Raw genomic sequence first — 27,208 nt, 5'->3', positions numbered from 1 at the left:
AGTCCTAATGAGTAAAAAATCATGCTTTAATGAAGGCAAAATGCTAACTGCTAAGACAAAGCCTTCATGGGAAACTGGGCCCTAACCAGCGGCTTCCTGGATGCCCTTGTGCAGGATGCAGCGGGCAGGCGGCCCAGACTCAGGGAGCCTCCAGGCGCAGGCAGCTGTGGGTACTCACATCGCTGAGCGGGTCCCGGGAGCTGGTGGCTTCGAGGACGCTGTCGTCGTCACTGTCCCGGTCGCCCCCTTTGGACACGGTGACCTTCATCTGGGACAGAGAGAGACACTGTCTCAGGCAAACCTCCACCTCACCATGTCCACATCGGGGCCCGCTAGCTAGGGCTACGTGCCTGCTCCCGGCACCCTGGCCCCGGCGGCCCCAACAGCCACTGGGCGCTCTGGAATGTGACGTGCTGTGGTGGGCCGGGTCCTGGTCTGGGGGCGGGAGCAGCAGCAGGACAGAGCTCTGCAGAGCCAGGAATGCCATCCCGGCTGACGGCTCACACACTGACAACACACTCTACCCGGATGGGGAGGACCCACCCAGGACCCGCCGGCTCAGTGACATGAGAACCGCCATGGGCTCGGAGCCGCCCCTTCCACAAGCCACTGACTTTGAAGACATCCTGGGGGTGCTGCGCACCACGGGTGGGGCCTTCTCCCACACCCTGGGCTCTTCTCGGCCTCAACGGCCAAGCTGCCCGCTGGCTGGTTAGCACCACCCCATCTGGCTGTACAGGGCTACGACCTCCAGGCCAAGCCTCAGTACCACCCACTGTCTCTTGGCTGTGCCCACTCCACCTCCTTCGGTTGGCACCATCCCGGGGTAAGCAGCAAGGTGGTGGTGAGACCTGACTGTCCCTGGCCGTGTGCCCTTGGGCCACTGCTCAGCCTCCCCATGCCTCGGTTTCATCACCTGCAGAAGGGAGCGGCCACACTCACTGCCCACCGCCACCACCTCTGACACCAGCCAGCATGGGCGCTGCTGTATGCCAGGGCCTGGCCCAGGCGCTTTGCACGCACTCACACGTTTGCTCACACAGTGGCCCTGAGTAGAAACTATTTTCCTTTACGTTTCGCGGATGAGCAAACAGACGTGCAGACAGGTTAAGTGGCCACACAGGGACCAAACCCAGAGCCCTGCATGTATTTAATTTTCCTGCTTGGAAATAATTTCAAACCCGCACAACGCTGAGGGAAGTGAGAGGCCAGAGCTCCTGCTGGCCGGCACCCAGCAGGGACGCCCCGCGCAGCCAGCTCCCAGCCTCCCGTGGAGGCCCAGCAGTCTCTCTCTCTGGCCACCTCGGATCTAGAACAATTCTGCACCTTGTGGCGACATGCCCCAGCACGTCCGGGCCCCCAGGCCTCGCATCCCAGGGCCCCCAGTGAAGCCCTTTACATTGAGTCATCCTAGGCAGGAGCGTGCCCCAGCCCGGGGAAACCTGCCCCAGGACCGGCTGGTGCGGGGCCCCTGGTGTGGCTCGCTACAGCCATGAGCCTGGCTCCCCGCCGACCCCGGGCGCAGCCAGAGCCCGCTCCGTGCACCTCCTGCAGCAACAGGCCTCCGGGGTCCCACACCCCTTCCCCGTGTGGCTGATGGCGCACACAAGGCAGACAGTGCCAGCACCAATTAAGGGATGTCACCCGGGCCCATGAGGTCCATCAGGCCGCACAGTAGCAGGAGCCCGCACTGGAGGAGGCCCCGGCTGGGTGGGGACGCAGCCCCCGAGCAGTCTGAGCCTACTGGGCAGGCGCTGGGGGCAGGGTGGTGGGCTAGTGACCTGCTTAGCTACGCAGTAGCCCTCACAGACCCTGTCCAGGCTGCCCGGCTCTTCCCGGCACTGTGGCCTTGGGCAAGGGACTGGCCTCCCCCAGCCTCAGTTTCAGCATCTGTAACTGTAACATTCCGGAATCCTGGCAGGGCCCCTCGGTACAATGAGGTTTAGGTGGTGGCATGGCCAGTGCAGCGGATCCAGGCCACCAGGTGTCACTGTTGTCACCAGCTGGACTCTCACGACCCCTCCTTTCTCACCCCTGGAGCTGGCATCATGGTCTCAGTTAGGCAGCCCTGCCCGCCGCGTCCCACACGTGCTGCCCTGCTGGGGCCGTCAAGAGTTCCGTTCACCTCCACAGGGAGCCAAGGGTCCCACTCCTAGTGGTTCTCAAAGTGGGGTCCTGGAAATGCAGCATCACCGTCCCCAGAGCCTGTCAGGAAGGCGTCTCCAGGCCCCCTCCATGGAACCATGTGTCACCAGCCCGCTGGGGAGTCTGGCCATTGGCAACGGCCCCATGAGGCCTGCACTCACTGCTAGGGAGAGCGGTTCGAGGCAGGACCTGGCGGCGACAGGAAAGGCTGCCACAGGGCTGCTGAGTACAGTGGTGCAGGCTGCTCACTGCCCAAGGACACCCAGCCGGTGGGAGGGGAGGCGGGGCTAAGATACACCCACACAGTGGAGCCGTGAGGAGTAGGACACCTCTCCACACTTCACACCTACACAAAAGCCACCTCCGGTCAGGGCTGGGCACAGACGGAACGCTTCCCCCCCACGCCCGCAGAGGGGCTCAGCGGGCTGCCCTGCGTGTGCTCCTCCCACACCTGGAGGCCCTGAGAGGTGGCCAGGCAGGTCGTGGGGTGGGGTCTCTTCCCCTTCCTCGGGTGGCCGGTTTTAGCTCTGAAAGTCCCAAGTCTCGAAAAACCCTGTAGAACTGGGAACCTGTGTCCTGGACACAGGGCACGGCTGGTCACCCCACTCTGTCCCCAGGCAGGACCCCAAACAGCCAAGGGGGCTGCCCTCAGTCCAGCCGCTTCTCAGTGCTGCCCACCAGCCACGCCAGGGGCCAGGGAGGCCACACGTCCACTCCCAGCAGGAGCTGGAGAGACAAGATCACAGTCCCTGGAGACATGTCTATGTCTGGGGCCAGAGGGTGCCCCCTTTGCCCTGGAGGGTGGGCAGGAGCTACTGCACCTGTGCCCACCCCAGCCTTGAAGTCTGCCCACCTCTCTGTCCACTCATCCAACCAACGCCTGTGGAGCCCCGACGAGTCAGGTACCGCTCTGGCAGTTAGCAGAGCAGACCCAAGCCCCTGCCCTCCCACAGTGACAAAGGAGCAACCGTTCCTAGTGCACACAGAAGGTGGCTCCATCTGCCAGGTGGCAGGTGCTGGGGGACAGGCAGCGCAGGCCGGGTAGGGCCCCGGACGCAGTTCACTGATAGCGCCAACAGTCCAGCAGGCCCGGCACACACACTGCAGCCCCAAGTTGCCCTCCTCACGGTGCGCCCTGCTGCCCCACTGAGTCTGTGCTTCCTGGGGTAGGGGGAGGAAGGCTGAGTCTGTCCAGTTATGTCAGCAGGTGGGGCGTGCGGCAGGAGCAGGGTGCAAGGAACAGCTCCCTGCAGGCCAGCGTGGAGTGCCTGTCAGTTTCTGCAACTTTAGTACCCAAACCACAGTTGATGGAAGCCACTAACAGTTTAACAGCCGGCTTCAAATTTCCTGAACCCTCAGTAACCTGCTCCTGCAAGCTGCACTCCACTGGGCAGCCACAGACCAGCTGCTGGTGGGGCCAGGACCGTGTCCCAAGAGCACTGGGGCCCTGAGGGTTCTGGCAGTAACCGCAGGAACATGGTGGCTCCAGGCATAGAGAGCTCCTCCCCCAGGGTCCCCTCCCCTCACCAACCCCCTCCCTCCACACCGTCCCCCAGCTCCAGGCTGCACGTCCAAAAATCACTGCCTCTGGGTTGGCCACAGAAACGTGGTCCCACTGGGAGGCTCAGGCTCAGTCAGGGGCTCAGGTGCAGCCTGTCCTGTCCAGGACTAGTGCCCTTGAGCTGTCCTGTTGCTGGGAAGGGGCCAGAGAGACAGGAGCCAGCAGAGGTCCCATCATGAAGCAGCCAGGAAACCCTCTGGGGCGCACAGAGACCCACACAGACCCACAGGTACTGGCAGGCACACACACCGCCCCAGGCTGAGGGGATGCACCGGCCACATACACGAACCCACGCCCCTCTCCCCCACGGCAGTCACACTGGCCCTGTACACACCGTGTCCCATGCACATGGCTCACTGATTCATCGCCCCACCTACTCCCCAGACCCGCCCCAAGGCTCTGAGCACACACTGTCCTGCGCAGGCCCTGCCCAAAGTGGAGCACCCAAGAGGCCCCACACCAGCCCCCGTGTCCCTGTGTACATACTGAGCAGAAGGTGCCCTCCCTGGGAACGTGCAATGGTCAGGGCAAATGTGCGCACCACATACGGCACGGCAGGAATGGCAGCCTTGGAGTGGTGCAGTGCACAATTCCGACAGCTACACTCTGCAGCCCTGGTGAGCCTCACACCAATCGGATCACACCCGGGGGACTCTCACACCCCACCCCACGGCATCACATTCAGACAAGGGCTATCCTACAGGTGCATGATCTCAGACTGGCCGGCGACAATGCCTCCAGCCTCTGCACCCGCAGGCCTGGGAGGGAGGGTGGGAGTCAGGGGCTGCCTGGGCTGCTGTTTTTTTTTTTTTTTTTTTTTGAGACGGAGTCTTGCTCTGTGCCCCAGGCTGGAGTGAGTGGCGCGATATCGGCTCACTGTAAGCTCCGCCTCCCGGGTTCACGCCATTCTCCTGCCTCAGCCTCCCGAGTAGCTGGGACTACAGGCGCCCGCCACCACGCCCGGCTAGTTTTTTGTATTTTTTTTAGTAGAGACGGGGTTTCACTGTGTTAGCCAGGATGGTCTCGATCTCCTGACCTTGTGATCCGCCCGCCTCGGCCTCCCAAAGTGCTGGGATTACAGGCTTGAGCCACCGCGCCCGGCCGGGCTGCTGTTCTAATGTGGACCCTGGAGAACCCTGAGAAGGGTCCTGTGGCTTCCTCAGACCTGCCAGGCCAAGGGCAGGCCCCCTGGGAGATGGGGCAGAGGTCAGGCCCCCACACCCCCTAGCTGGGCTGGGCCACAGTTCCAGCAGAAGACGGGAATGTGACACCCCTGAAAAAATGGAGCACAGATATGCAGAGGTGGAACTGCCACCACCCCGTGTCCTGGCGGAAATGTGTGTGGACCCAGCACACCCCTGCCCCAGCCCCGCAGCCTGTGCTCCCTCCTCCTCGCAGTCCCTGCTTCCCCCTAAGGAGCTGAGCCCCTTAGAACAAGGCTCCTGGCCTGGTGCAAACAGTGCTCCCTCAGGGAGCTTTCAGGACTCCTGGGCCTCCCCCAGGGACTGGACGTCATGGGTCTGGACTTCAGACTTTCCAAGTTCCCCACCCGCCAAGGTTGAGAAGCCTCAGGGGACTGCAGTGGGTGTCCCGCTCCCGGCTCAGGGCAGGGCAGGGCAGAGCAAAGAGGGTGTGGCTGCTATCGTCCACAACGCTCCATTTCCCCACCTCCCACAGTCCCTACCAGCTCCCAGCTGGTTCAGGTTTTCTGTGTTTTATGAGCCCCCAAAGCTGTCCCTGAATCCTGAGAGCAGGTGCCTGGCACAACTGTGGGTGGGTGGTACCTCTCTCCACTGCCTTCGCTCCCAATGGGACAGCCCCGGATCCCTCACAGTGTCTCTAGGCCTTGTTGAGCTACGAATGACGACTATGGGCCCCTCATATTTAGCAAGGGAAGAGCCTGACTCTGGGGCCCCTCTGTCCCGAATCTGCCCGGGCCACGGGTGACGTGCAGGCAGACGCTCCGCCCTGTCCTGCCCTCGGCCCTACCACAGGCCCCTGCCGCTGCCTCCTGGGGGCTGGGCTCACGTCCCTGGTTGGGAGGAGCTGATGCCACACCCACAACGCGTGACACCAGCGACTGCATCCTGCTCTGTTTTGTGGACTGTTGTCCCCACCCTCGAGAGCTCGGAGGGCAGGGGCTTTGTGGCAGTCACTGGTGCTGCTCCAGAACTTGTACTCCCAAGGTGAGCCTGATGGGGAAAGGAAGTGACCCAGTTCCGGGGTCAACCTGAGCAGGGGTTGCCTCAGGAAAATCGCCATCTGCAAAGAAAGAGATGGGAGAGCCCTGGGGAGCATCCCAGACAGCAGAAGCAGCCAGGGAAAGGGAGCTTTCCCACAGCTGCTGGGAGGGTGTGCTGGAGAGGTGTAAGGAGGGCTGTGTACCTGCTGGTGGGGGCACTGGAAAGGGGGGCCCAACTTCCTCACCACTCATCCACGCTACCTGCACAGCCTCTGGGCTCTCTTCCACACATACTCAACCTACAACCCTCAGACTGGAGGAGTAGCCACTTTTTTTTTTTTTTTTTTTTTTTTTGAGACAGATTCTTGCTCTATCACCAGGCTGGAGTGCAGTGGTGAGATCTCGGTTCACTGCAACCTCTGCCTCCCAAGGGTTCAAGCAATTCTCTGTCTCAGCCTCTCTAGAGTAGCTGGGATTACAGGCACTCGCCACCACATCCGGCTAAGTTTTATATTTTTAGTAGAGACGGGGTTTCACCATCTTGGCCAGACTGGTCTTGAACTCCTGACTTCGTGATCCACTTGCCTCAACCTCCCAAAGTGCTGGGATTACAGGTGTAAACCACCGTGCCCGGCCAGGAGTAGCCACTTCTTAGCACCCACAGCTCGAAGCTCAGGCTGGAGTCACACTGAGCTGAGGGCAGCACCTACTGGTGAGGTCTGGCACTGCAGCCCAGCTGTATGAGACTGCATAGCCTATGGGAAGAACGACTCTCAGGGTTGGGAGTGGGGAGTCAGAAGCTCCAGAATGAGGGAAACTCTGTTGTCTGTCTCCAGGACCCTGGTATTAGCAAAGCATGCCTTCCCCTCCTCCAGGCTAACACCACACAGTGTTGTTGTGGCCCTGCTTCTTCCAGAAACTGTTCCTGACACTCTGTTCACTCCACATGCCAACCAGGCTGGGTAAAGAGCTCCTCCAGGCTCCCATAGTCCCCTAAGTATTTGTTTCTGTGTCTCTCTTCAGTAGACTATGAGCAACCAGTGGGCAGGGGCTGTCTTTTATCCTTGCCTACCTAGCACAGGCAGATACAGTAAAGAGGGACTCAGGCAATGTTTAAGAGAGACCAAGCGTTCCCTGAGTCAGCACAGTGTCAGGGGAGCAAGGTACTGCCCCCCATGTATGGGACACTCCAGTATGCTGCTCCACCTTCTTCTGTTGTGATTCAGATGGGTGGATGGATGGATGGATGCATGGGTGGATGGATGGACAAAGGGGTAGATGAATGGGTGCATGGGTGGACAGATGGACAGACAGGTGGATGGATGGACAGGTGGGTGGGTGGATGGATGCATGGGTGGTTGGATGGACAGGTAGATGGGTGGATGCATGGGTGGATGGATGGATAGACAGGTGGATAGGTAGATGGATGGATGCATGGGTGGATGCATGGGTGGATGGATGCACAGACGGGTCGATGGATGGACAGATGGGTGGATAGATGGATGCACAGGTGGATGGACAGATGGGTAGATGGATGGAGAGATGGGTAGATGGATGGACAGATGGGTAGATGGATGGATCGATGCATGGGTGGATGCATGGACAGACGGGTGGATGGATGGACAGATGGGTAGATGGATGGATGCACGAGTGGATGGATGGATGGCTGCATGCATGCATACATGGGTGGGTGGGTGGATGGATGGATGGATGGATGGATGCATACATGGTGGATGGATGGACAGATGGATGATGGACATATGGGTGGACGGATGGACAGACGGGTAGATGAATGGGTGCATGGGTGGACAGATAGACAGGTGGATGGATGGAGAGACGGGTGGGTGGATGGACAGGTAGATGGGTGGACACATGGGTGGATGGATGGACAGACGGGTGGATGGATGGACAGATGGGTGGATGGATGGATGCATGGGTGGATGGACAGATGGGTGGATGGATGGATGGATGCATGGGTGGATGCATGGACAGACGGGTAGATGGGTGGATGGATGGACAGATGGGTAGATGGATGGATGCATGAGTGGATGGATGGATGGCTGCATGCATGCATACATGGGTGGATGGATGGATGGATGCATGCATGCATGGTGGATGGATGATGGATGGATGATGGACATATGGGTGGATGGATGGAGAGACAGGTAGATGAATGGATGAGATACACTACAGATGATATGAGGGATGCTGGCTGAGTTAAGGCCTAGGAGATGCATTGCCAGCAGGCTCTTGGGGACACTAGTGTGTCTGGGTGAGTGCATGTGAGTGTCTGCAAGGCCCTGCCCGTGCAGTCCTGTGTGCTGGAGGAGGGGTGGGAGCAGCAGCTATGCTCCGCGTCAGAGTGGACTCCAGCAGGTGTGTGTCGCCAGGTCTGGAGTTGGCCCCTCTGGACTCCCGGGCTGCACTGCTTCTGCCGGGGCCACCTGGCCTGCATCACCTGGTCTTGCTCAACTGCGCCCCATCTGTCCGACAGATGAATGACCTAATTCGAGCCACAGCCACCCTCCTGAACAGCTGCAGCAGCCCGCCCACTGGCACCGACGCCTCCACAACCGTGCTGTCTCCGTCATGAGTTTGTAAAAACACACGAGCTCACGTTGTTCCCTGGCTTAAAACCCTCAGTGGTTTCCCTCTGCATGAGACCAGGCCCCTCCTTAGCCCTATCTGCCCACCCCATGCCCGCTCGGCTCCTCAGGCACACACCACCAGAGGCCTGGGCGGCTGTGCTATCTACCCAGAGCGCTCTTCCCTGACCGCCTGGTTGAACGGTGCCTTCTCTCCTTCCCAGGCACGGCTGTGCTCTCACTCAGACCCAGAGCGCTCTTCCCTGACTGCCTGGTCTAACGGTCCTGCTCTCCTTCCCAGGCACGGCTGTGCTCACACTCAGACCCAGAGCGCTCTTCCCTGACCGCCTGGTCGAACGGTGCCTGCTCTCCTTCCCAGACACTCAGAACAGTCTCCACTTGCTCTGCCATCGTCCCAGTTATCATTCAACTTCCCGAGGGGCGCACGGTCACTTGTCTTGTCTGTTGCTGCAGCCCCGGGCCCAGAACAGGGGCTGAATAACCAAAAGTACAAAGTGGATGCGGAACGGAAGCGCCTTCCCGAACAGAGTGAGGCTGGGAAAGCAGAGGTGGCCACACCCACCCCGGACCGGCTCTCCCCAGGCTGTGGGGAGCAGTGCCTGCCAGGCCCAGGTGCTCAGCCTTCCTCTTCCACTCCCACCTGACAGCACCCTGGCTGGCGAGGCCCCCAGCCTCCCAGGCGGCCCCTTCTCCTGGGCTGACTCTTGGTCTGCAGAGGGCCCTGTCGGGTGGGAGGAGGCTCTAGGACCCTGTGACCCAGCCTGCTGCTCCCTGCAGGTGGCAGGTCCAGGCCCAGAGTCTAAGGCACTGATTAACCGAGGGCCTCTCTCCACAGGCCCTGCACGGGAGGACCCTCGCCCGGCAACCAGGACAAAGATGAGCCTCTGGCGTCTGGGCCTCAAACCAGCCAGGCCGGGCCCAGGAGGCGGGAGAAATTACTCTGAGAATTCATAGTAATAAAAGCAAGAACCAATATCATAATCGCAGCTATGTTAGACAGCACACATCTTGCATGTTAGCTCATTTTATCATCTCAACCACCCGAAAACAAATGGACTATTTAGTAACATCCCCATTTTACAGAGAAGAAAACTGAGGCCCAGAAAGCTGCCCTCCAGGGAATGGCCACGGGTACAGATTCCACAACAAAGCCAAGCCGCTGGGCTTGAATCCCGGTCCAGCTGCTCACTGCGTGGACCTTGGGCAAGTTATTTACAGGCGGCTTTTTTCCTTCGGCATCCTCATCCGGCAAATGGGAATAGTTACAGGGCTGCAGTTAAACAAGCTGATGCGTGTTAACCGGTGGAAACGTGCCTGGGACAACCAGAAAAGACTTCATGTGTTAGGCTGGTGATAGGGTGCTGAGCGGGCTGGGGGAGGTGGCACTGAAGACAGTAAATGTGGACATCCAGAAACTCCATCTAACAGATGTAAGACTCTTCAGATTACCTAAGCCGGGCATGGTAGTTCACACCTGTTCCCAGCACTTTGGGAGGCTGAGGCGAGTGGATCACCTGAGGTCAGGAGTTCAAGACCAGCCTGGCCAACATGGTGAAATCCCATCTCTACTAAAAATATAAAAACCAGCTGGGTGTGGTGGCGCACGCCTGTGATCCCAGCTACTCAGGAGGCTGAAGCAGAACTGCTTGAACCCGGGAGGCGGAGCTTGCACAAGATCGTGCCATTGCACTCCAGCCTGGGTGATAGAGTGAGACTCCGTTTCAAAAAAAAAAAAAAAAAAAAAAAAAAAACTATTCGGATCATCTATTTCATCTTGTATCAGTTTCGTTTCCCAAGTAATTTTCCCACTTCACCTAATTTGTTGGAATGAAACTGTCCCCATGTTACCTTTTTCGTGTCTACAACGCCTATAACGGTATTTCCTCTTTTGTTCCCAATATTCGTAATTTGTGTTTTCTTTTTCTGGTTCATCTAGCTAGGGACTTCTCAACTTTGTTAATGTTTTCAGAGAACAACTTTTGGCTTTATTTCCTCTATCGTGTTTCCCACCTTATTAATTTTTCTTTCTTTTTTTCTTTTGAGATGGATTCTCACTCTGTTGCCCCGGCTGGAGTGCAGTGGTGCCATCTCAGCTCACTGCAAGCTCTGCCTCCTGGGTTCACGCCATTCTCCTGCCTCAGCCTCCCAAGCAGCTGGGACTATAGATGCCCGCCACCTCGCCTGGCTAATTTTTTGTATTTTTAGTAGAGACGGGTTTCACCATGTTGGCCAGGCTGGTCTCGAACTCCTGACCTCAGGTGATCCACCCTCCTTGGGGTCCCAAAGTGCTGGGATGACAGGCGTAAGCCACCGCGCCTGGCCTGCCTCATTAATTTCTGCATTTCCCTTCTTGTCTATACTACAGCTTTCCTTTATAGGTTTACTTCCTTTTTTTGTTTTTGTTTTGTTTCTTAAGGCAAAATCTTAAGACTCTAGATCTTTCTTTTTTTTGTTTTGAGACGGAGTCTCGCTCTGTCGCCCAGGCTGGAATGCAGTGGCCCGATCTCAGCTCACTGCAAGCTCCACCCCCCCCGGTTTACGCCATTCTCCTGCCTCAGCCTCCCGAGTAGCTGAGACTACAGGCACCCGCCACCTCGCCCAGCTAGTTTTTGTATTTTTTAGTAGAGACGGGGTTTCACCGTGTTAGCCAGGATGGTCTCGATCTCCTGACTCGTGATCTGTCCGTCTCGGCCTCCCAAAGTGCTGGGATTACAGGCTTCAGCTCTTCTTTTCTATTATAAGCACAAGCTAGTTCTCCTTTAAGCATTGCTTTAGCTGCATCCCATACATTTTGACGTAGTATTCCTTATTTTCTTTTTTTTTTGAGACGGAGTCTCGCTCTGTCGCCCAGGCTGGAGTGCAGTGGCCGGATCTCGGCTCACTGCAAGCTCCGCCTCCCGGGTTTACGCCATTCTCCTGCCTCAGCCTCCTGAGTAGCTGGGACTACAGGTGCCCGCCACCTCGCCCGGCTAGTTTTTTGTATTTTTAGTAGAGACGGGGTTTCACCGTATTAACCAGGATGGTCTCGATCTCCTGACCTCGTGATCCGCCCATCTCGGCCTCCCAAAGTGCTCGGATTACAGGCTTGAGCCACCTCGCCCGGCCAGTATTCCTTATTTTCCAGTGAAATTCAGCTCAGAGGGAGATTCAGGAGGTGGAAGCTAAGAACCTGCCTGGCTGGGTGTGCTGGGTGGGAGGGCAGGCGAGTGAGGAGAGGAGAATGCCTGTCAACTTCTAGCCCGTCATCTAGGTGGTTCCAGGTTCACCCACTGAAATGGGGAAAGACAGAAGCTGGTGCATCTGGTTTGTCCATGCCAAGTGAGGGGGGCATCCTGAGTCCCGGCGGGACACTCTGGGCTGATGCATGAGGACACTCAAACCATACAGCTGATGAGGTAGAGGATGAGGAGATGACAGCAGGCGCCTGGGAACAGCACGGGCATGAGATAAGCCCTCACAGAGGGCACATCATTCTGGGCCCCCCACACCTCCCTGCTGTCAGCCCTGTGGTCACTGCACACAGAAGCCGCCAGTCTAAACTCAAAAGTGTTGTAAATGTCAGACACCCACTGGCTTTCCTAGACTCAGTACAAAAAAAAAAAAAGAGTAACTAAGATCTGATAATTTTTCTATGGATCACGTTGTTGAAATACTACTTTTAAAGTACATGGAGTGAAATGCAGTATTTTATTAAAATGAATTTTACTTTATTTCTTAATTCTATATGTGGCTCACACAATACTCCTATTAAACAGTGCTGCCCTAGGAGAGTACAGGGCTCTGCCCACCCCTGCTGGATGAGAAGCTGCCCTCTGCCAGGTCCCAGGGTACCCCGAGGGAGCCCTGCAGGGCATGTACCAGCCCTCAGAGAGGCTTCTTACCAAATCCCTGCACCGTGGCTGGGCCTATGGCTTGGCATGGAAACCCTTCTCCCTGAGTCTTCCCACAGCTTTGTGAACTGCTAGGGATGTCCCCTATCACTGCAGCTTCTGGCTAGAGGAGGATGGCTGGTGGCCTCGGCCCGGTCAATGCCAGTCCAGTTCAGTCTGGTACGGGCCACCTGGGAGGACGCCAGGGCAGCCAGGGAGATCCCGGGTCAGGTCGCAGCCCTGTTCAGATCCCTCCGAGGCCCCAGGACTCTCCCTGGACTTCTGGGCGGCCCTGGGTCTCCCTTGGGCACCTGTGGGTGGTCCTGCCTTCCGGCCTCTACACATCCAGGTACCCCCCTACCCCACCATCCCCTCTGCGTCTTTGCCCTCACCACAGTCGCCCAGCACGCTATCCCAGCCTGTCTCCCCACACACGGAGGAGCCGAGCCCTGACGCTAGAAGAGGCGGAGCTCATCGTCCTCGTGCCTAGACAAGGGTCCTGAATGAGCAAACAGGAAGGCCCAGCAGGTGGCGTTTCTAACACGCAGGGCAGGGCCTGGGGGTGGGACTGTAGCTATTCACCTGCAGTGAGGGGTTCAGTCAGAGAGACAGGGCCCTCAGAAGAGGGTTGGCAGGCAGAGGCCCACACACCAGGTGTGAATGCTTGGCCAGCTGCCGGGAGGTCACCCACGCTCACACCCCGCCCTCCCTGGGGGCTGCTCAGCGATGGCTCATGGACTTGGCCTGACCTGGGGAGGACCTGAGGCCCTCAGAGCTCCAGGCCCCTCGTGGGGTTGGCCCCACTGCCACAGCCTCAGTGTCACCCACCCTCCAGGAACCCACCCCGATCTCCCCTTCTCCGCCCCCAACAAAACCACCACTGCCCTCACCTGCCACGGGCTCTGCAGGAACATGCCTCGGCCTCTCCCAGAAGGCTCACACCCTCCCCACAATCCCTTCTGCAGATGGGAGGGGACCAGCCTGCCTGTGCCAACAACAGCAAGGTGGGCAGAGGCCCCCACAGAGGTGACCAGAAGGCTGATGGTCACTAAAGCACTGCACCCAGGCCCCAGTCTCCAGAGTGGTTCCTGAGGCAGCACAAGGGTCTCTGTAGTCAGGCAGCGGACAGCCTCCCCCATATCCCCAGTCACCCCCCAGAAGACACCTCCATCCTCAACCTTCAGGCTGCGCTGCCCCCACCCTCTCTACAGCAGCCAGGACCCAAGCCCACCTTCCCACTGAGTACCGACCCCTTCCAGAAATAAGAGGACAAGCCACGTCCCACCCAGGCCTCAGGCTCCGATCTGCTGCCTGTGATGGGAGCCAAATCCCACTTGCTGGAGGCCTGGCAGGCCCGCAGCTATGTCTTCTGGTCAGCAAAGTCAATCATAAAAATTAGAACTGACCACCAACATTTCAACATTGCCAAATCCAGAGAAACGTGGATTTCCAGCTCTTCAGAAACATCAAATATCTGGCCACACAGAATCTGCATTTCCCAGGGCAACACCTGGCAGCAGTGTCCCCACCAGGGTGCGGGCCTCAGGACACAACACAGATGTCCAACCCTGTAGGGCTCTGGCATCTCTGCCCTCCCCATGGTGGCACCCTGACCCCAGGCCAGTGCAGACAATGGGTTCAAGCTGGAGGCTGCAGAATCACGGCCAGGCCTTGGGAGCCCCTCTGGGTCCTGAATGTTTCCTCCACAGGTGTCCTCTGCACCCCCAGCTGCTGGTCACAGGGACCCACGCTGCAGTTTCCAGCCCTCCTCAGCCCTCCCTGGCAGCCTGGCCTTCCCCATTAAGGGGCAGCCAAGTGCCACTGCTCAGCTCCAGCATGAATGGCCCCTCCCCACTCCCTCAAGCCGTTGGGGCCTGCCCCAGACATGACTCTACTCACTCGGCCCCCTCTGTACTCACAGGAGCCTGGCAGTGGGGGCGGGGGCCTGAGCCTGGAAGGAGGGCAGGAGGCTGTTGAAATCACCATTGTTCCCCATGCATAACAACAGAGACGTCTGAAGGCAACTCCAGCCCCTTTGTGAGACAATGGCTTGTGTGGGTGACTGAGATGGCACCGCCCTCCAAGCCCGCACCCCAAGTGTGCCAGGTCTAGCCCGGAGCTCAGCCAGTGGGCCGCAGCCAGGACTCGGCCCCTCCATGCCCCGGCCTTCTGTGAGAACACAGGCATCTGACAGGCCGCGCAGAGGACGCTGGGCTGAACCACCCTCCCTCACCAGTGCCCAGGGCACCTACCCCGGGGATGGGTGCCCCCCAGGCACGAGCTGAAAGGGGGATCTTGACCCCTGCCACACTGGCCCACACAGTAGCCTTGCGGTGGGGGGATCTGGAGGCCAGCACCCTGCATGCCAAGCACAGTACAGACCCACACTCCAGGCCTCAGATGGGTGGGCAGGAAGGCCAGGAACAGATGCTCCAGGTCTCCCGTTTGGTCAGAGTGCAATGAACCCCGAGCCAAGCCCAGCACAAAAGCCGTTTGTGGGAATAAATCACGTAAGACACAAGCTCGTCTGTTTAAATTACAAACACTGATGCTGTTATAAAAAATAGTGGCACGGCACTTTTTATTTTCTTTAATCAGAAAAATAAGCCCTGCGCTTCTGGGATGAAGGCCCCAGGTGAGCACCGGAGGAAGGGGCCTGCGTGGGTGGGGAGCGAGGGGACCCATAGGCCAAAGCAGATGCTGCACCAGAGGCTGGTCAGGACCCAGGAGGGCCTGCGGGTGTGGGGTCCTCATGAGCAACTGCAGGGAACTGGGGGTCAGCAGCTGCCTGGCCTGGGAGCCAGGGACACCTACCCCCCTTCCTGACACCCGAGGCTGCCCAGCTGGGCGAGACCAGGCCTGCGGGACCAGGGTCTCCTGTCACTTGGCGCAGGCGTCCAGGTGGTCAACGCTGCTCTCTGGAGGGCCACTGGCTACAGCCTGCCCAGCTCCCCTAAGGTCTGGAGACAGTCAGAGCCCCCCCAAACACCCCCTCCCTTTTGGGCCAGTGGTGTGCCTCGGACTCCAGAAGACTCAAGTGGGACTGCCTTGAGACCAAGTCCTGAGGGGGTGGCAACCCCTGACCACAGGTGGGGGCCGTGGAAGGGGCAGGGATGGGCCCAGGGGTAGCCTTGTAGTGTGACGTGTGCCCGACTGCATGTAGGTCAACAGTCAGACGGGACACTGCGGGGGACTATGGGGAAGCCAGAAGGCGCTGCCCACCCTATGGGCTCCCCCTCACCTGCAGACGCTGTGGGCAACCCATCAGTGCATGCCCACGGGGGTGGTAGACGCAGAGTCCTGAGAGGTGGGGGTGGGAGCCTCCGGGTCCCCTGCAGCTCCTGACCCACCAGATAGGCCCGTGTGCCCCCTGCAGCTTGGGGGCCCTGGAGGTGGACACCAGCACCTCCTGAATACCAGGGGGAGGGCCTGAACTGAAACCCACACCTTCACCATTCGCCACTGGGCTATTCTGCAGGAACTGCAGCACCCCACAGATCGTTCCTGCCCAGCACACCACTCACTCACACCCTCTCTCGCACGCACGTGGACACAGCGCACATGCGCACACAGCACACACACACCAGGCTCACGCGCTCTGCACAGCTGGCACGCGTGGGGCAGGCGTGCACGCAGACTCAGAGATGCAAGGACAGTATTGTCAATTCAGAGGCACAGAAAGACGCTGAGGGGCCCCCAGCAAGCTCCCCGCCCTCGGGGGCTGTGTTCCCCTCCCAGGGCACGCACAGCACAGGCAGCAACGCGGGTGGGGGCACTGTGACACCAGTGGGGGAAGAGGGAGCATGGCGGGGCAGCACGCAGATGCCAGTTCATCTCTCCTCCTGGTGTGGTGGGCCTCAGCCTGATCACGGCCCTGCAGGGGCTCCCGCCTCCAGCCGAGCCTCAATTTCCAACGACAAACAGCCCAGCCCTGTCTAGAGAAGGCCTCAGGCTAGTCCAGCAAAGCATCTCCGGCCCGAAGGGCAAGGCAGCCTTGGCCCTCAGGGCCCTGCCAGGGTGCAGCTCACACCAGAGTGGGCTGGAAAACCCATATGGGGAGGTGCCTGCAGGCATCAGGCTCCAGGGCTCACAGATGGGGCCTGACGGGCCACCCCGGGGGCACAGGATCGGGTCCACCGTGACCTCAGGGGCCGGCAGGGATGGCCCAGGGCCAGAAGCGAGAGCCGCGGCTGACGGGCTGGCACCAGATCCAACAGGGACCGCCGCGGCTGGCAGAGAAGCCCCAGGAGAGGCCGGCAGCGTGGGCCTGGCTGCCCCAGGAGTGAAGGGCGATCGGGAATGGGGAGCAATGGCTGGGGTTTGCAGGGCTTGTTGGGGCCCATGAGCGGCCGCAGGGGCTGGCAGGGCTGCTCTGGGCCCATGAGCGGCCGCTTGGGTGGGCAGGGCTGCTCCAGGCCCATGAGTGGCTGCTTCTGCTGCCTTGGCCGTCCCGGGCCCAAGAGTGAAGGCGTGAGTGGGCCGGGCTGCTCTGGGGCTTCCACTAACCGCTGGGGCTGCCTGGGGCGCAGCAGTGACCGCCGGGGACGGCTGGGCTGGCCCAGCAGGGACCTTCGGGGCTGGCCGTACTGACACGGGGCTAGGAAGGCCCGCCGGGGGCAGCAGCACTGTCCTGGGAGGAAGCTGGCGGGCCGTCGGCGTGGTCGGAGGGTGAGGAGTGGCCGTGGGGGCTGGTATCGCTGGCACTGGGCTAGCAGCGACCACAGGGGCCGGCTGCGCTGTCCTGAGGATGCCCTGCCGGGCTGGCCACAGTGACACGGGTTGGCCCACGGCCGCAGGGGCCGGCAGCGGTGCCACAGGGTCAGCAGGGACCGCAGGCGCCTGCAGCGGTGCCTTGGGGCCAGGAGGGACCGCAGGCGCCGGCAGTACAGGCAGGGGACCAGAAGGGACCGTGGGGCCAGGAGGGACCGCAGGCGCCGGCAGTGGTGACACGGGGTCAGCAGTGACCGCAGGCGCCGGCAGCACTGCCTGGGGCCTGGGAGTGCCCAATGCGGCCGGCAGGGCTGGGCCAGGCGTGACCGCTGGGGCTGGCAGAGCTGATCTGGGGCTGGAAGGAGCCGCTGGGGCCGACAGGGCTGACCGGGGCCCAGAAGTGACCGCCGGGGCTGGCAGGGCTGTTTCAGGCCCAGAAGTGACCGCTGGGGCCAGCTGCGCTGACCCAGGAGTGGCCGCTGGGAGGGCTGGCAGGGCTGCCCGGGGTCCGGGAGTGCCGACGGGGCTGGGAGGGACCCCTGGGGCTGGCTGGGCTGGCTGGGCTGGAGCTGTTGCTGGCGCTGGGCCGGGCCGTTCTGGTCCCAGTGGCTGGCTGGGAGCGGCCCCCCTTCTGGGGAGCACACCTGCATGGAAGAAAGAGCACGTGTCCACCTGGGCAGGTGTCACCGCCCGCGGAACCCCCGTCCAGCCCAGGCCCAGGAGGCATGCTGTCCTTCTCCAGCAGCCCAATTCCCAAGGGGGCCGAGGGGAGCCGAGGACACCGCGCAGAGCCCCACCCTGGAAGGAAGGAAGGCGCACACCAGTGGACCCCCTGCAGAGGAAGCAGCTGCAGGCTGAGCCGCACCCAGGACAGAGCCCCACGCGCTAGGGAAGCCCCCACCTGCTCTGACAGCCCCTCCTGGGCAGGAGGCTCCTGGGCAGGGCAGGCAGAGCCCTGTTCCCAGCTGGGCCACGCACCTGACCACTGACCACAGTCACGTGCCTGTAGCCACCGCCGGGACCAAGCGTTCCCCTCCCCACGCTGCACACGTGAGCAGATGGCGCTGCGTGTGGACAGGACAGCCCTCGGCAATGCGCCTGGACCCCTCCTTATAGACACGCTGGACACCTGTAGTCGGCGGAGCCTGATGGACACGGCAGGGAAACGGGGCCGGCCTATCAGTTTGGCGCCCCAGCCCGGCACGCGCGCCTTGCTGCCCCAGATAGGCACCTCTCCTGCTGTGGCCCTAGGCACGTCACGACCCCTCCGTGACCCAGCGGGCTCCTGCCTCTGCTCAGCCCAGCCCTGTCCACGTGTCCTGCACCCCAAGCCTGACAACAATGGACGCGCTGCCAGGCAGGCCCGGGGGCCACATGGGGTGGTGTCCAGGTGCTGGCGTGGCCCCGGGGCGGTGAGCACTGACCCGACGCAGAGCTCCCGGTCGGGGAGGGACCTGCTCACCTGCTTGGAGGGTTGCAGTGGGACCTTCCTCGCCCCATCGCAGGCGGGCTCGAGGTCCTGCCCGGGGCTGCCTGCCTCCAGGGGCCGCCTGTTCTCACTCGGCTCCGCAGGGGGGCAGGTTTCCGACTCCCGGGGCTTCTTGATGAGGCGACGCTCCCACTTCTCCTTCCGCTCATGTGGCTTCAGGGCCATATCCTTCTGCAGGGAGACAGGGAAACGCCAGTTAATTGGTGGGACCCCAGGGCCTTGGGCCCAGGACAGCACCTGGGACAGCACCCACCTCAGCAGCTCTCAAGGGAAGGAGCCTCCAGACTTGGGAAGGGCATCTCTGAGGGGAAGGAAGACGGCAGGTGAGATGCTGAAGTGGGACGGGGGATGGGAGTTTCCCAGGGCTCAGCCAGCAAAGGGGCCCGACAAAGCTTAGCCCAGCAGGGAATCTCCAGTAAGTTTCACAGGAGGCCAGCCCAGGGCTGCCCAGGACTGCCCCCTCTGAGCCCTGCTGAGACCAGGGCTGTCTTTCAACACTGAGCGAGTGCCCTGCAGTGGGGGCCAGGGACCACAGGAGCCTCTCCAGGGGACACCCAGGCCCCACAAGAAGTGCTCCTCCAGGCAACAGCCCATGGGAAGTGCTTCCCCAGGAGACACTGTATTCCAGAGGGCCTGAGGGGGTCTGGCCAGTGCTCCCAGACGGGTCTGTGGATTTGGGACAGAGATGCTTCCCAGTGCTCACCGTTGGGCTATCAGACCCTGGGGACGACCCCAGGTCCCCTGTAAACCTGCTGGCCTCCCCTGGTCCCTCTTGTCCCATCTCAACTCCTTCAGAGTACCAACTAGCCTGTGGAGAGCCCCAGGACACTCCAGCTCCCGCCCTGCCGGTGGACATCGGGCAGCCCCAGGTTCTGGGGTCCCCACCCCCACACTCGGTAAACCACTAGTAAGCACCTTCTGTATGCTGGCTCGGCTCCTAGCACTAGGGCTGGCGCAGACATACACGATGCATCAAGTCTAGGATACAGAGGAGCCAGCTGGCCAGCGACAAGCATCCACGAAAGGATAGAATCCTCTCGGGGAGAGCACGGCTGTGAGAAAAACAGCAGCAGTGAAGCCTAGGACAGGACCCACATCAGAGCTGCTGCCAAGGACCCTGGGAAGTCACTGGGGAGGACCCGCCCCCACAAAGGGCCACGGCGTCCCTGGGGAGGAGGACCCGCCCCCACATAGAGCCACAGTGTCCCTGGGGAGAAGGGCCTTGGCTGTCCCTCCAGTAAGGACAGACGACAGGGACACAGCCATGGTGTTGCCGGCCACGCCCTCCCCGGCTGGGAGCCCTCCCCATGACACAAGCACCACCCCCACCAGTCTGAGCTGGAGGCCCTGAGAGGCCCAGCAGCATTTCCAGGCCCCCTGCCCATAAGGGCTGATCCTGTCACTCCAACTCCGCTGTTTCCGGCTCCAGGAAGCCTCCTTGCCTCCCCAAGACCCAGCTCCTGCCATGTGCTCTCTGCAGAGCCACCACTCAAGGCCCAGAGCCCTGCTGTGAGCGGCCTGTTCAAGCCCCGAGAGCCTGTGGTCTCGAGAGTTCCTGCTCTTCCACCCAGGATCCGTCAGGGCTGCCCGTCCCAGGCAGCTATGGATCCAATCCCAGTCCCACTGAGCTCTGAGGGTCTAAGCCTGGACAAATCAAAGGCTGCAGCCGAGAGAACGGCTGTTCACAGCGCTGGATCAAAAGTAGGAACAAATCAAGGTGTTACCTTTCCCAGTAACTATGAAACCTGCAAGGGCAGCCTGCCATGCAGGGCACTGCTGAGCTAGGATTTGTTTTTTAATGGGCAAAGAGTCAGAGGAGACAGGCAAAGGGCAGATATGAGGAGGCACAACCGAGTGGTGCCCTCAGGGCACGGATGCTCCCCCAGGCCCGCTCCACACCTCTCTCCATCGCCAGTGTTCACAGCTGGCCAGAAGGATGCATGTGTCAAGGGCAAATTGTTTACATTTACCACATTTTCTGTAAACCTGCTTTAGTGTTACTTTGCTTTCAAAAAAATATAAAGATTTCTGCAGGCCCCTCCTCCCATCCACAGACCCACCCTCCAGCTCCCTCCCTCCCGGCCCCGGCCCCAGTCACACCCAGCACAAGGCAGTTAGTTTCCTGTCCCGTTTGACCCGAACCAGAACGTCCATCTGTCCTGCCCCCTGCTTAGCCCCAGGCAGGGCTCACAAGCGCTGCTGAGTGAACATTCTAGAGAACAGACAGCACAGGGGTGGGTGCCCACACCGGGCAGCCTCCGACGTCTCCGGCTCCAGGCGCAGCCCCTGTGCCCACAAACCCCCAGCCAGCGCTGCAGCCACACTCACTGCAGAGAACGGAGGCCATTCCCAGGAAGCTCTGGGAGGGCTGTCCCAGGACTCTACTCTTGAGGTGCGAGCCAGCGCTTTGCCTGCTACCCTAAGACAGTGGGAAAGGTACCCAGGCCTGGGATAGCCATGCAGCTGGCCCCTCTCCTGGCCACTCCGGGGCTTTCCAGGGTGAGGCCGGCCCTGTGGGCTGCGCCTGACAGGTTTCAGAGGCCCCACAGCAATGCCACAGCACTGCCCTGCCCTGCCCAGCTGCTGAGAGAGGCATGACCAAGGAGGCCCAGGCAGGGGCCCTTGCCAGCCCCACCGCTGCACCCGACACCCCACTCTGCCCAGTGGCTCAGTCACTCCACATACACCTGAGGGGTTGGTGGTACAGCTCAGAGACCGTACAGCGTCCCGTCCAAGGCCACCATGACAGGCAGCAGTGTGGCCACCCCCGCTCCTGTGAGGACCGGAGTCCCCCTTGGGGCAGACCACGGGTGGGGGTGGGGCCGGGACAGGAGTCCAGGCCAGATGGGGGGCAGTCCCCAGGGACTGAGGGACAGTGCATGCCCTGGGCAGCCCCAGGGTCCTCATTTGTAAACTGGGCAACGGCCCCACCCCCATGGGTGGCGCCAACCACCACACCAAGGTGCCTGGGCTCCACGGAAGAAAGGCCCAGAAGGTTTGCACCGGGAAGTGACATGAGCTCTGGGTGGGGACCCTGCACGGAGCCAGGGAGACTAGCAGCAGCCACGCGCTCACCCACTTCATCGTGTTCTCCGCAGTGAGGCTGTGCCAGGCACTCTGCTAAGTGGTGGGTCAGGCCCTGCTTATCTTCTTGTTTGTTTGTTTTTGAGACGGAGACTCACTGTGTTGCCCAGGCTGGAGTGCAGTGGCACGATCTTGGCTCACTGCAACCTCTGCCTCCCAGGTTCAAGCAATTCTCCTGCCTCAGCCTCCTGAGTAGCTGGGATTACAGGTCACCATGTGTAGCTAATTTTTTTGTGTTTTTAGTAGAGATGGGATTTCACCACGTGGCCACGCTGGTGTCGATCTCCTGACCTCAGGTGATCCGCCCACCTCAGCCTCCCAGAGTGCTGGGATGACAGGTGTGAGTCACCACCGCACTGGGCCTGGGCCCTGATTATCTAATCCACACACACAGGACCCCACGTGCTGGCCGCAGTGACCACCCCAGTGTGGAATGAAAACACAGACAAGAGAGGCCTGGAAAGGCTTCAGGAGCTGTGTCCCCAGCACCACCCACCATCCAGCCCAGCTCTGGGGTGCCAGCCGGGCCGCCTCAGGCCACTGTCCCAGCTGCAGGAACCCCTGCTAGGCTGAGGCAGTGGAGGCCCTGAACCCCCCCCCAACAGGTCTGCAGTGCACACCGGGGTCAGCACACGTGGCACCACACAGAGGCTCTCCAGGAAAGTGCGGTGGGGGCCCTCCCTGCGCAAGGCCACTGCCATGCAGTGGCTTCCAGCACCCCCAGTAGTGGCTAGGGCCCCAGACCTCCCAGCTCCCCTCCCGGGAGGACCACCAGGGCTGGGCGCAGGTTTCTGAAACACTGCTAGACAAATTCTCCTGTAGCAATTCTATGCGACTGCTTCTGGCTCTCTTAATGTCATTACTATACAGCACCATCAACATTCCCAACTACACTACAATGACACAGACACAGACAAAATAATTCTACCCCAGCACACACAGCCCTGCTGCCCTCTCTTGGGGACGGGGCTGCCTGTTCCCGCCCAGGCTTGGCCTACCCCCTGCAGCCAGGTGGCCACGCCCAGCTCCTGAAACCACAGCAGGGGCCTCTCCCCTCCTTGTCACCAGGCAGGAGGCTCTGGAGAACTGCCTACCCAAGACCTCACCTCCCTGGCAGGCCCCTCTGCTTCCCACCCAGAGTGATGACCACGTTCCCCCAGGCAAAGCCAGGCCTGGAACCCCCAGGGATCTTCTCGGATGGGACGGAAGCTGCTCTCCATGGGGAGGGAGCCCCCGGGGATCTGGGATGGGTCGGAAGTTGCTCTCCACTGGGGGCAGGAGGCTGAGGAAGGATGCAGCTGCTTGGCTCCCAGAACCTTGTTGGCTCACACCTTCGTCAGGTCTGTCTCTGTCATTCCAAGAGCTCAGGCCCAAAGCCCAGAGCCTCTGCCTCTCAACTGTGTTCAGTCTGGGTGCAAACCCCACAGCTCTCCCTGCAGAGCACCTGAGCGTCCGCTCAGCGCCCAGCTGGCACGGCTGCCTCCCACACCCGGGTCCTGTGGTGGCCTGTGCCCCGCCATCCCCTCTGCCTTGGGGTCAAAAGCTGAACAGAAGCCGACACAGGAGACTCTACAGGGAGCCCCACCCACAGCCCCGTGTGGGGACTGGGTCTATCACCCCTCCAGCTGCAAAAGTGGGAATGGGACCCTTTCCCACCATGACCTCTCTCCCCCTTGGCTCACACCCACCCAGTGGGCAACAGCCCCCACGTCTCCCTCCTGCCCAGGGTGTCCCAATGTCACCTTGGCCGGTTTTTTCTCATGGGGACCCTACATCGAGCACCCACGGAGACTGCCCGGCAAGCCTCACTGACACCTCAGTTGTTCCAGAGGCCTCCAGGTTGTGCCCAGCTGCTCCCATGGCCTCCAGGATGTGGTCCTGCGGGCTTGCGGCTCTCGCCTAGCAAGGGACCAGCATCTGGGAGCTGGGCTGCCCCTGCAGGACCGCCACAAGCATGGTGGCTGCTGCCTCTCAGGGACGGCTGAGATTCCCGAACACCCAGTGAGGGCACGTGGTTGCACTCTAGGGGCAGGGAGGCAGGGTCAGGGCTCCCGGGGGGGGTACGGTGGGAGGTGGGGCGCTGTGAGGCCCAGCTTGGCCGTTACTGCTGCACCCCACTCCTTGGGAGCTGTGGAGGCTGTGGCCTGGCCCTGTGTGGGCTGGGAAGAGCTACCTGGAGACAAGTCGGAGACCCAGGCCATTGGTGACAGTGCCAGGGAGAACAGCAGTGCTGCCTGAGATGGAGTGGTGCCAGGACAGGTGTGAATGCAGGGTGCATGGCAAGTGGACACGAGGGGGTAGGACAGGAGGGGTCCTCTGGTCCAGGGCCAGGAGCTTCAGAGACCAGTGTGGGCTGACAAAGCCCAGCCCTGGTGGTTGGTGCGCTAGGTGCCCTCACTGCTGTTGTGAGTTCACAGGGCCAGAGTGGGCTACGGAAATGATGCCTGAGCCTGCCTTCTGCTCGGGGCCCAAGGCTTTGGACAGGAGTAAGAAGGGCTGCCATGAGCAAATGCACGGCCCATTCCGTGCATGGGGATAGTGGGCGTGAGGCCTGAAGCAGGGAAGTGGGGGATGGTGTGAGGGGCAGGCTGGTGTGAGGACCACAGTGGAGCCACTGTTTGGCCCTGGTTTTATCCCAGGGTTCCAGTCCAGCCACGCCTGGAGAACCGTCTGATAGGGGCTGAGCCTGGAGAGTGAACGAGGTTGCCCAGTTACCCTCTGACCAGCCCGACCAGGAGGCCACTGTCACGCGCCACGCCTGGAGGTCAGTCCTGCTGTGAACTCGGAGCCTCACTGATGTGTTCCTCCCTCCAGCTCCAATTTACTGGAAGACCATGGATCACACCTGGCTGTGGCCTGCAGCCTCGCCCTTCAAACCAAAGGCTTTCTGCAGGATTCCTCTGGGTGGCCATGAGGGCCAGGCATGGAGAGCCGGGTATAGAGGGCTGAGGCAGCACCAGGGGGATGGCCCAGGGTGGCAGTTTGCCAGGAGGGAGGTGACGAAGGGCTGGAGCCTGCCCCGGCCACCAGTGGGGTCTGCCAAGGATTCTAGAAGGGCCCCCTGGAGGGACAGCCCACACCAACGCTGGCAGCGGGGGAAAGCAGGCAGCTGACCCCTCTATCCCTAAGAACCTGGGGGGCTGCCGCAGGTTGGGGCATGAGGACACATCAGGATGGTAGTCAACACACTGAGAGGGACGTGTCACTCAGACCTGGGAGGTCAACTCTTCAAAACGAACATACATCCCGTCCGTGCACTCTCTGTACACACGGACTTCCTCACAATGAAAAGAATAAAAAGAAAGGGAGGTCTTTTGGATTTAGATTTAGATGAAGAGAACAGAAAGGAGCCAGCAGATGGAGACAGCGGGCAGGTGAGGCTGTCCCCAAAGAGGGGATGCAGGGCAGGACCCTGTGAGCTGACGTCTGGGCAGCCAGCCGAAGGAAAGGGAGGAGCCACCGGCCTGGGTGTCCTGCTCCAGGGCCGTCCTGCATGCTGGGCCCTGCTGTGTGGCCACCACTGCTGGGATGACGAGGAGTCCACTGCTGGGGACCCAACCTCTCCAGAGACCCCTGTCCTGGCCCCTGCACAGGAATGGGCCGTGCATTTGCTCACAGCAGCCTCTCTCACTCCTGTCCAAGGCCTTGGCCCCGAGCGGAAGGCAGGCTCAGGCTTCATTTCGGTGGCTCACTCTGGCCCCTGTGAACTCACGACAGCAGCAAGGACACCTAGTGCACCAACCACAGGGGCTGGGCTTTGTCAGCCCACACTGGTCTGAGGCTCCTGGCCCTGGGAGGCCCTCCCCCAGCCACTCACCTCTGCTGGCAGCTGCCACAGGCGATCCCACGCAGCAGCCTGGGACACACAGAGCCTCTTCCTCAGCCACGGGGGGGCAGCCTGGGCCCACGCCAGCCAGGTGTCGCTAAAGCCACAGGCCTGGGGTACGAGGACCACAGGGGCAGCCGCCACTCGGCCCCACCTTTATCCCGGGATTCCAGTCCAGCTGCGCCCACAGAACTCACGACCCCCAGGGCTGGGGGCTGGTAGGGGCTAAGCCCCAAGAATGAACAGGACTGAGAGGCCAACCCACTTCTGACCTCAGGGTCTCGGAGAGGAGAGTCACAGGGGAACCAACGTAGCCCCCACCCAGTCCAGTCCACGTCGGGGGCCTGGTCCACATCACGGTCCCCCTCCCTGGGCAGTCGCTGCAGGCCCCTTGGGCTCCTTCCCCAACCGGCTCCCAGCCACACGGTCCCTGGGGAGAGGCAGGCAGCCATGCCGGCCATAGGACAGGGTGTAGCAGGCAGGTAAGTGGGGCATGGGATTAGGGTCTGGCCGAGGACAGCCAGAGGCCTGCTGTGGTACGAGCAGCAGCAACTGGGGCAGGCACCAAGGGCTGTGGGGGATGCCACAGCAGGACAGGTTAGTGAGGGTGGGGTTGTGGCAGGGCCTGGGCTCCCTGTGAGGGCACAAACAGGCTGTTCCAGGCTGGACAGAGTCTGCAGGGCCTGGACTCCCTGTAAGAGTGTCAACAGGCTGTCCCGGGCTGGACGGAGTCTGCAGGGCTCTGGGCTTCCAGGCAGGGCAGCAGTTAGACGACGTCTGATTTAGAAAACTGTAGACTGGGAGGGTGGAAGGACCAGGACAGGGGACAGCCAAAGGGCCAGGACTCCCTGGAGGCCAGTCTGGACACACAGCAGGACCAGCTGGCCCTACGGGGGACAGAGGACAGGGAGCAGAGAGGCCGGCCCCATGGGCCCAGGCCAGAGAGGGGGAGCCCCAGCCTCCAGCCTCCAGCCCATGCCTGAGTTCTGATCCTGCTCAGCCACTCGCCAGCAGTGTAGATGCAGGAAGTGACTGCATGGCTGTGCCTCAGGTTCCTCATCTGTAGCATGGGGACAGCACAGCACCCGCCATGGTGGCTGCCGAGGGGAGTGGGCATGATGTACACGACGTCCTGGAGCTGTGCCTGGGCCTGGAGCCGGGGCACTGCTGCCCTTTCCATCACTGTCACCACCGCTCAGTAGCAAGGCTTGGTGGTGGGGCCGCGCGTAAGCCTGGGGCACACTCAGTTATTCTGCTACCTACAGCCGACCAGCCAGGACCAAGTTCTCAACAGAGGGAAGGTGGTGGCCACGGACTGGGCAGGCGCCCCTCTGGCCTCAGTGGGGCAGGGTCACAGCGTGCGGCTCCCAGCCCCAGACACTTGATGGCTCCTGCAGAGTCCAAAGGGCAGTGCCTGTGCCTCCTGAGCCAGACACCATGGATTCTGGCCAGAGGGTCCTGGGTGCACACACATGGTACACACGTGGGCTGGGAAGACGGGCATGGAGACTTCAACGCCTGTCTGGGCTGCAGAGGGACCAGCAGCCCACCCAGCCTCCTCTCTGACGCCAGCACAGCTCTGGGAACCCCGTCCACCCCACAGGCCAGCTTTCCACACAAACCAGAGCAGCACAGCTCTGCTGCGCCAAGAGAGTTGGGGCTCGGTGGCTGTTCTGTCCCTCACACTCCTCAGGGCGCCTGTCGTCCTCTACGACAGGTACGTGGAACCATGTGCC

General features: G+C 61.1%; 1 protein-coding gene across 16 annotated transcripts in view; it reads right to left on the bottom strand.

Moving 5' to 3' along the window:
* Positions 1 to 27,208, bottom strand: part of FBRSL1 (fibrosin like 1) — a 97,756-nt gene that overhangs the window by 60,897 nt on the left and 9,651 nt on the right. For 13 of the 16 annotated variants that reach the window (XM_037994926.2, XM_008005297.3, XM_073021269.1 and 10 more), the window contains exons 2-3: positions 18,536 to 18,733; positions 179 to 268 (exon numbers count right to left, since the gene is read on the bottom strand). In XM_037994926.2, the coding sequence (XP_037850854.2) occupies positions 179 to 268; positions 18,536 to 18,733 (288 nt within the window). Of the gene's footprint in view, positions 1 to 178; positions 269 to 14,915; positions 17,718 to 18,535; positions 18,734 to 27,208 lie in introns of those variants that run through there. The other 3 variants (XM_073021268.1, XM_073021271.1, XM_037994939.2) reach the window with 2 other exon arrangements.

Source organism: Chlorocebus sabaeus, chromosome 11, assembly GCF_047675955.1.
Source record: "Chlorocebus sabaeus isolate Y175 chromosome 11, mChlSab1.0.hap1, whole genome shotgun sequence".
Lineage (NCBI taxonomy): Eukaryota > Metazoa > Chordata > Mammalia > Primates > Cercopithecidae > Chlorocebus > Chlorocebus sabaeus.
Note: the sequence above shows the minus strand (reverse complement) of the source record. Positions and strands in the feature narration are given on the sequence as shown.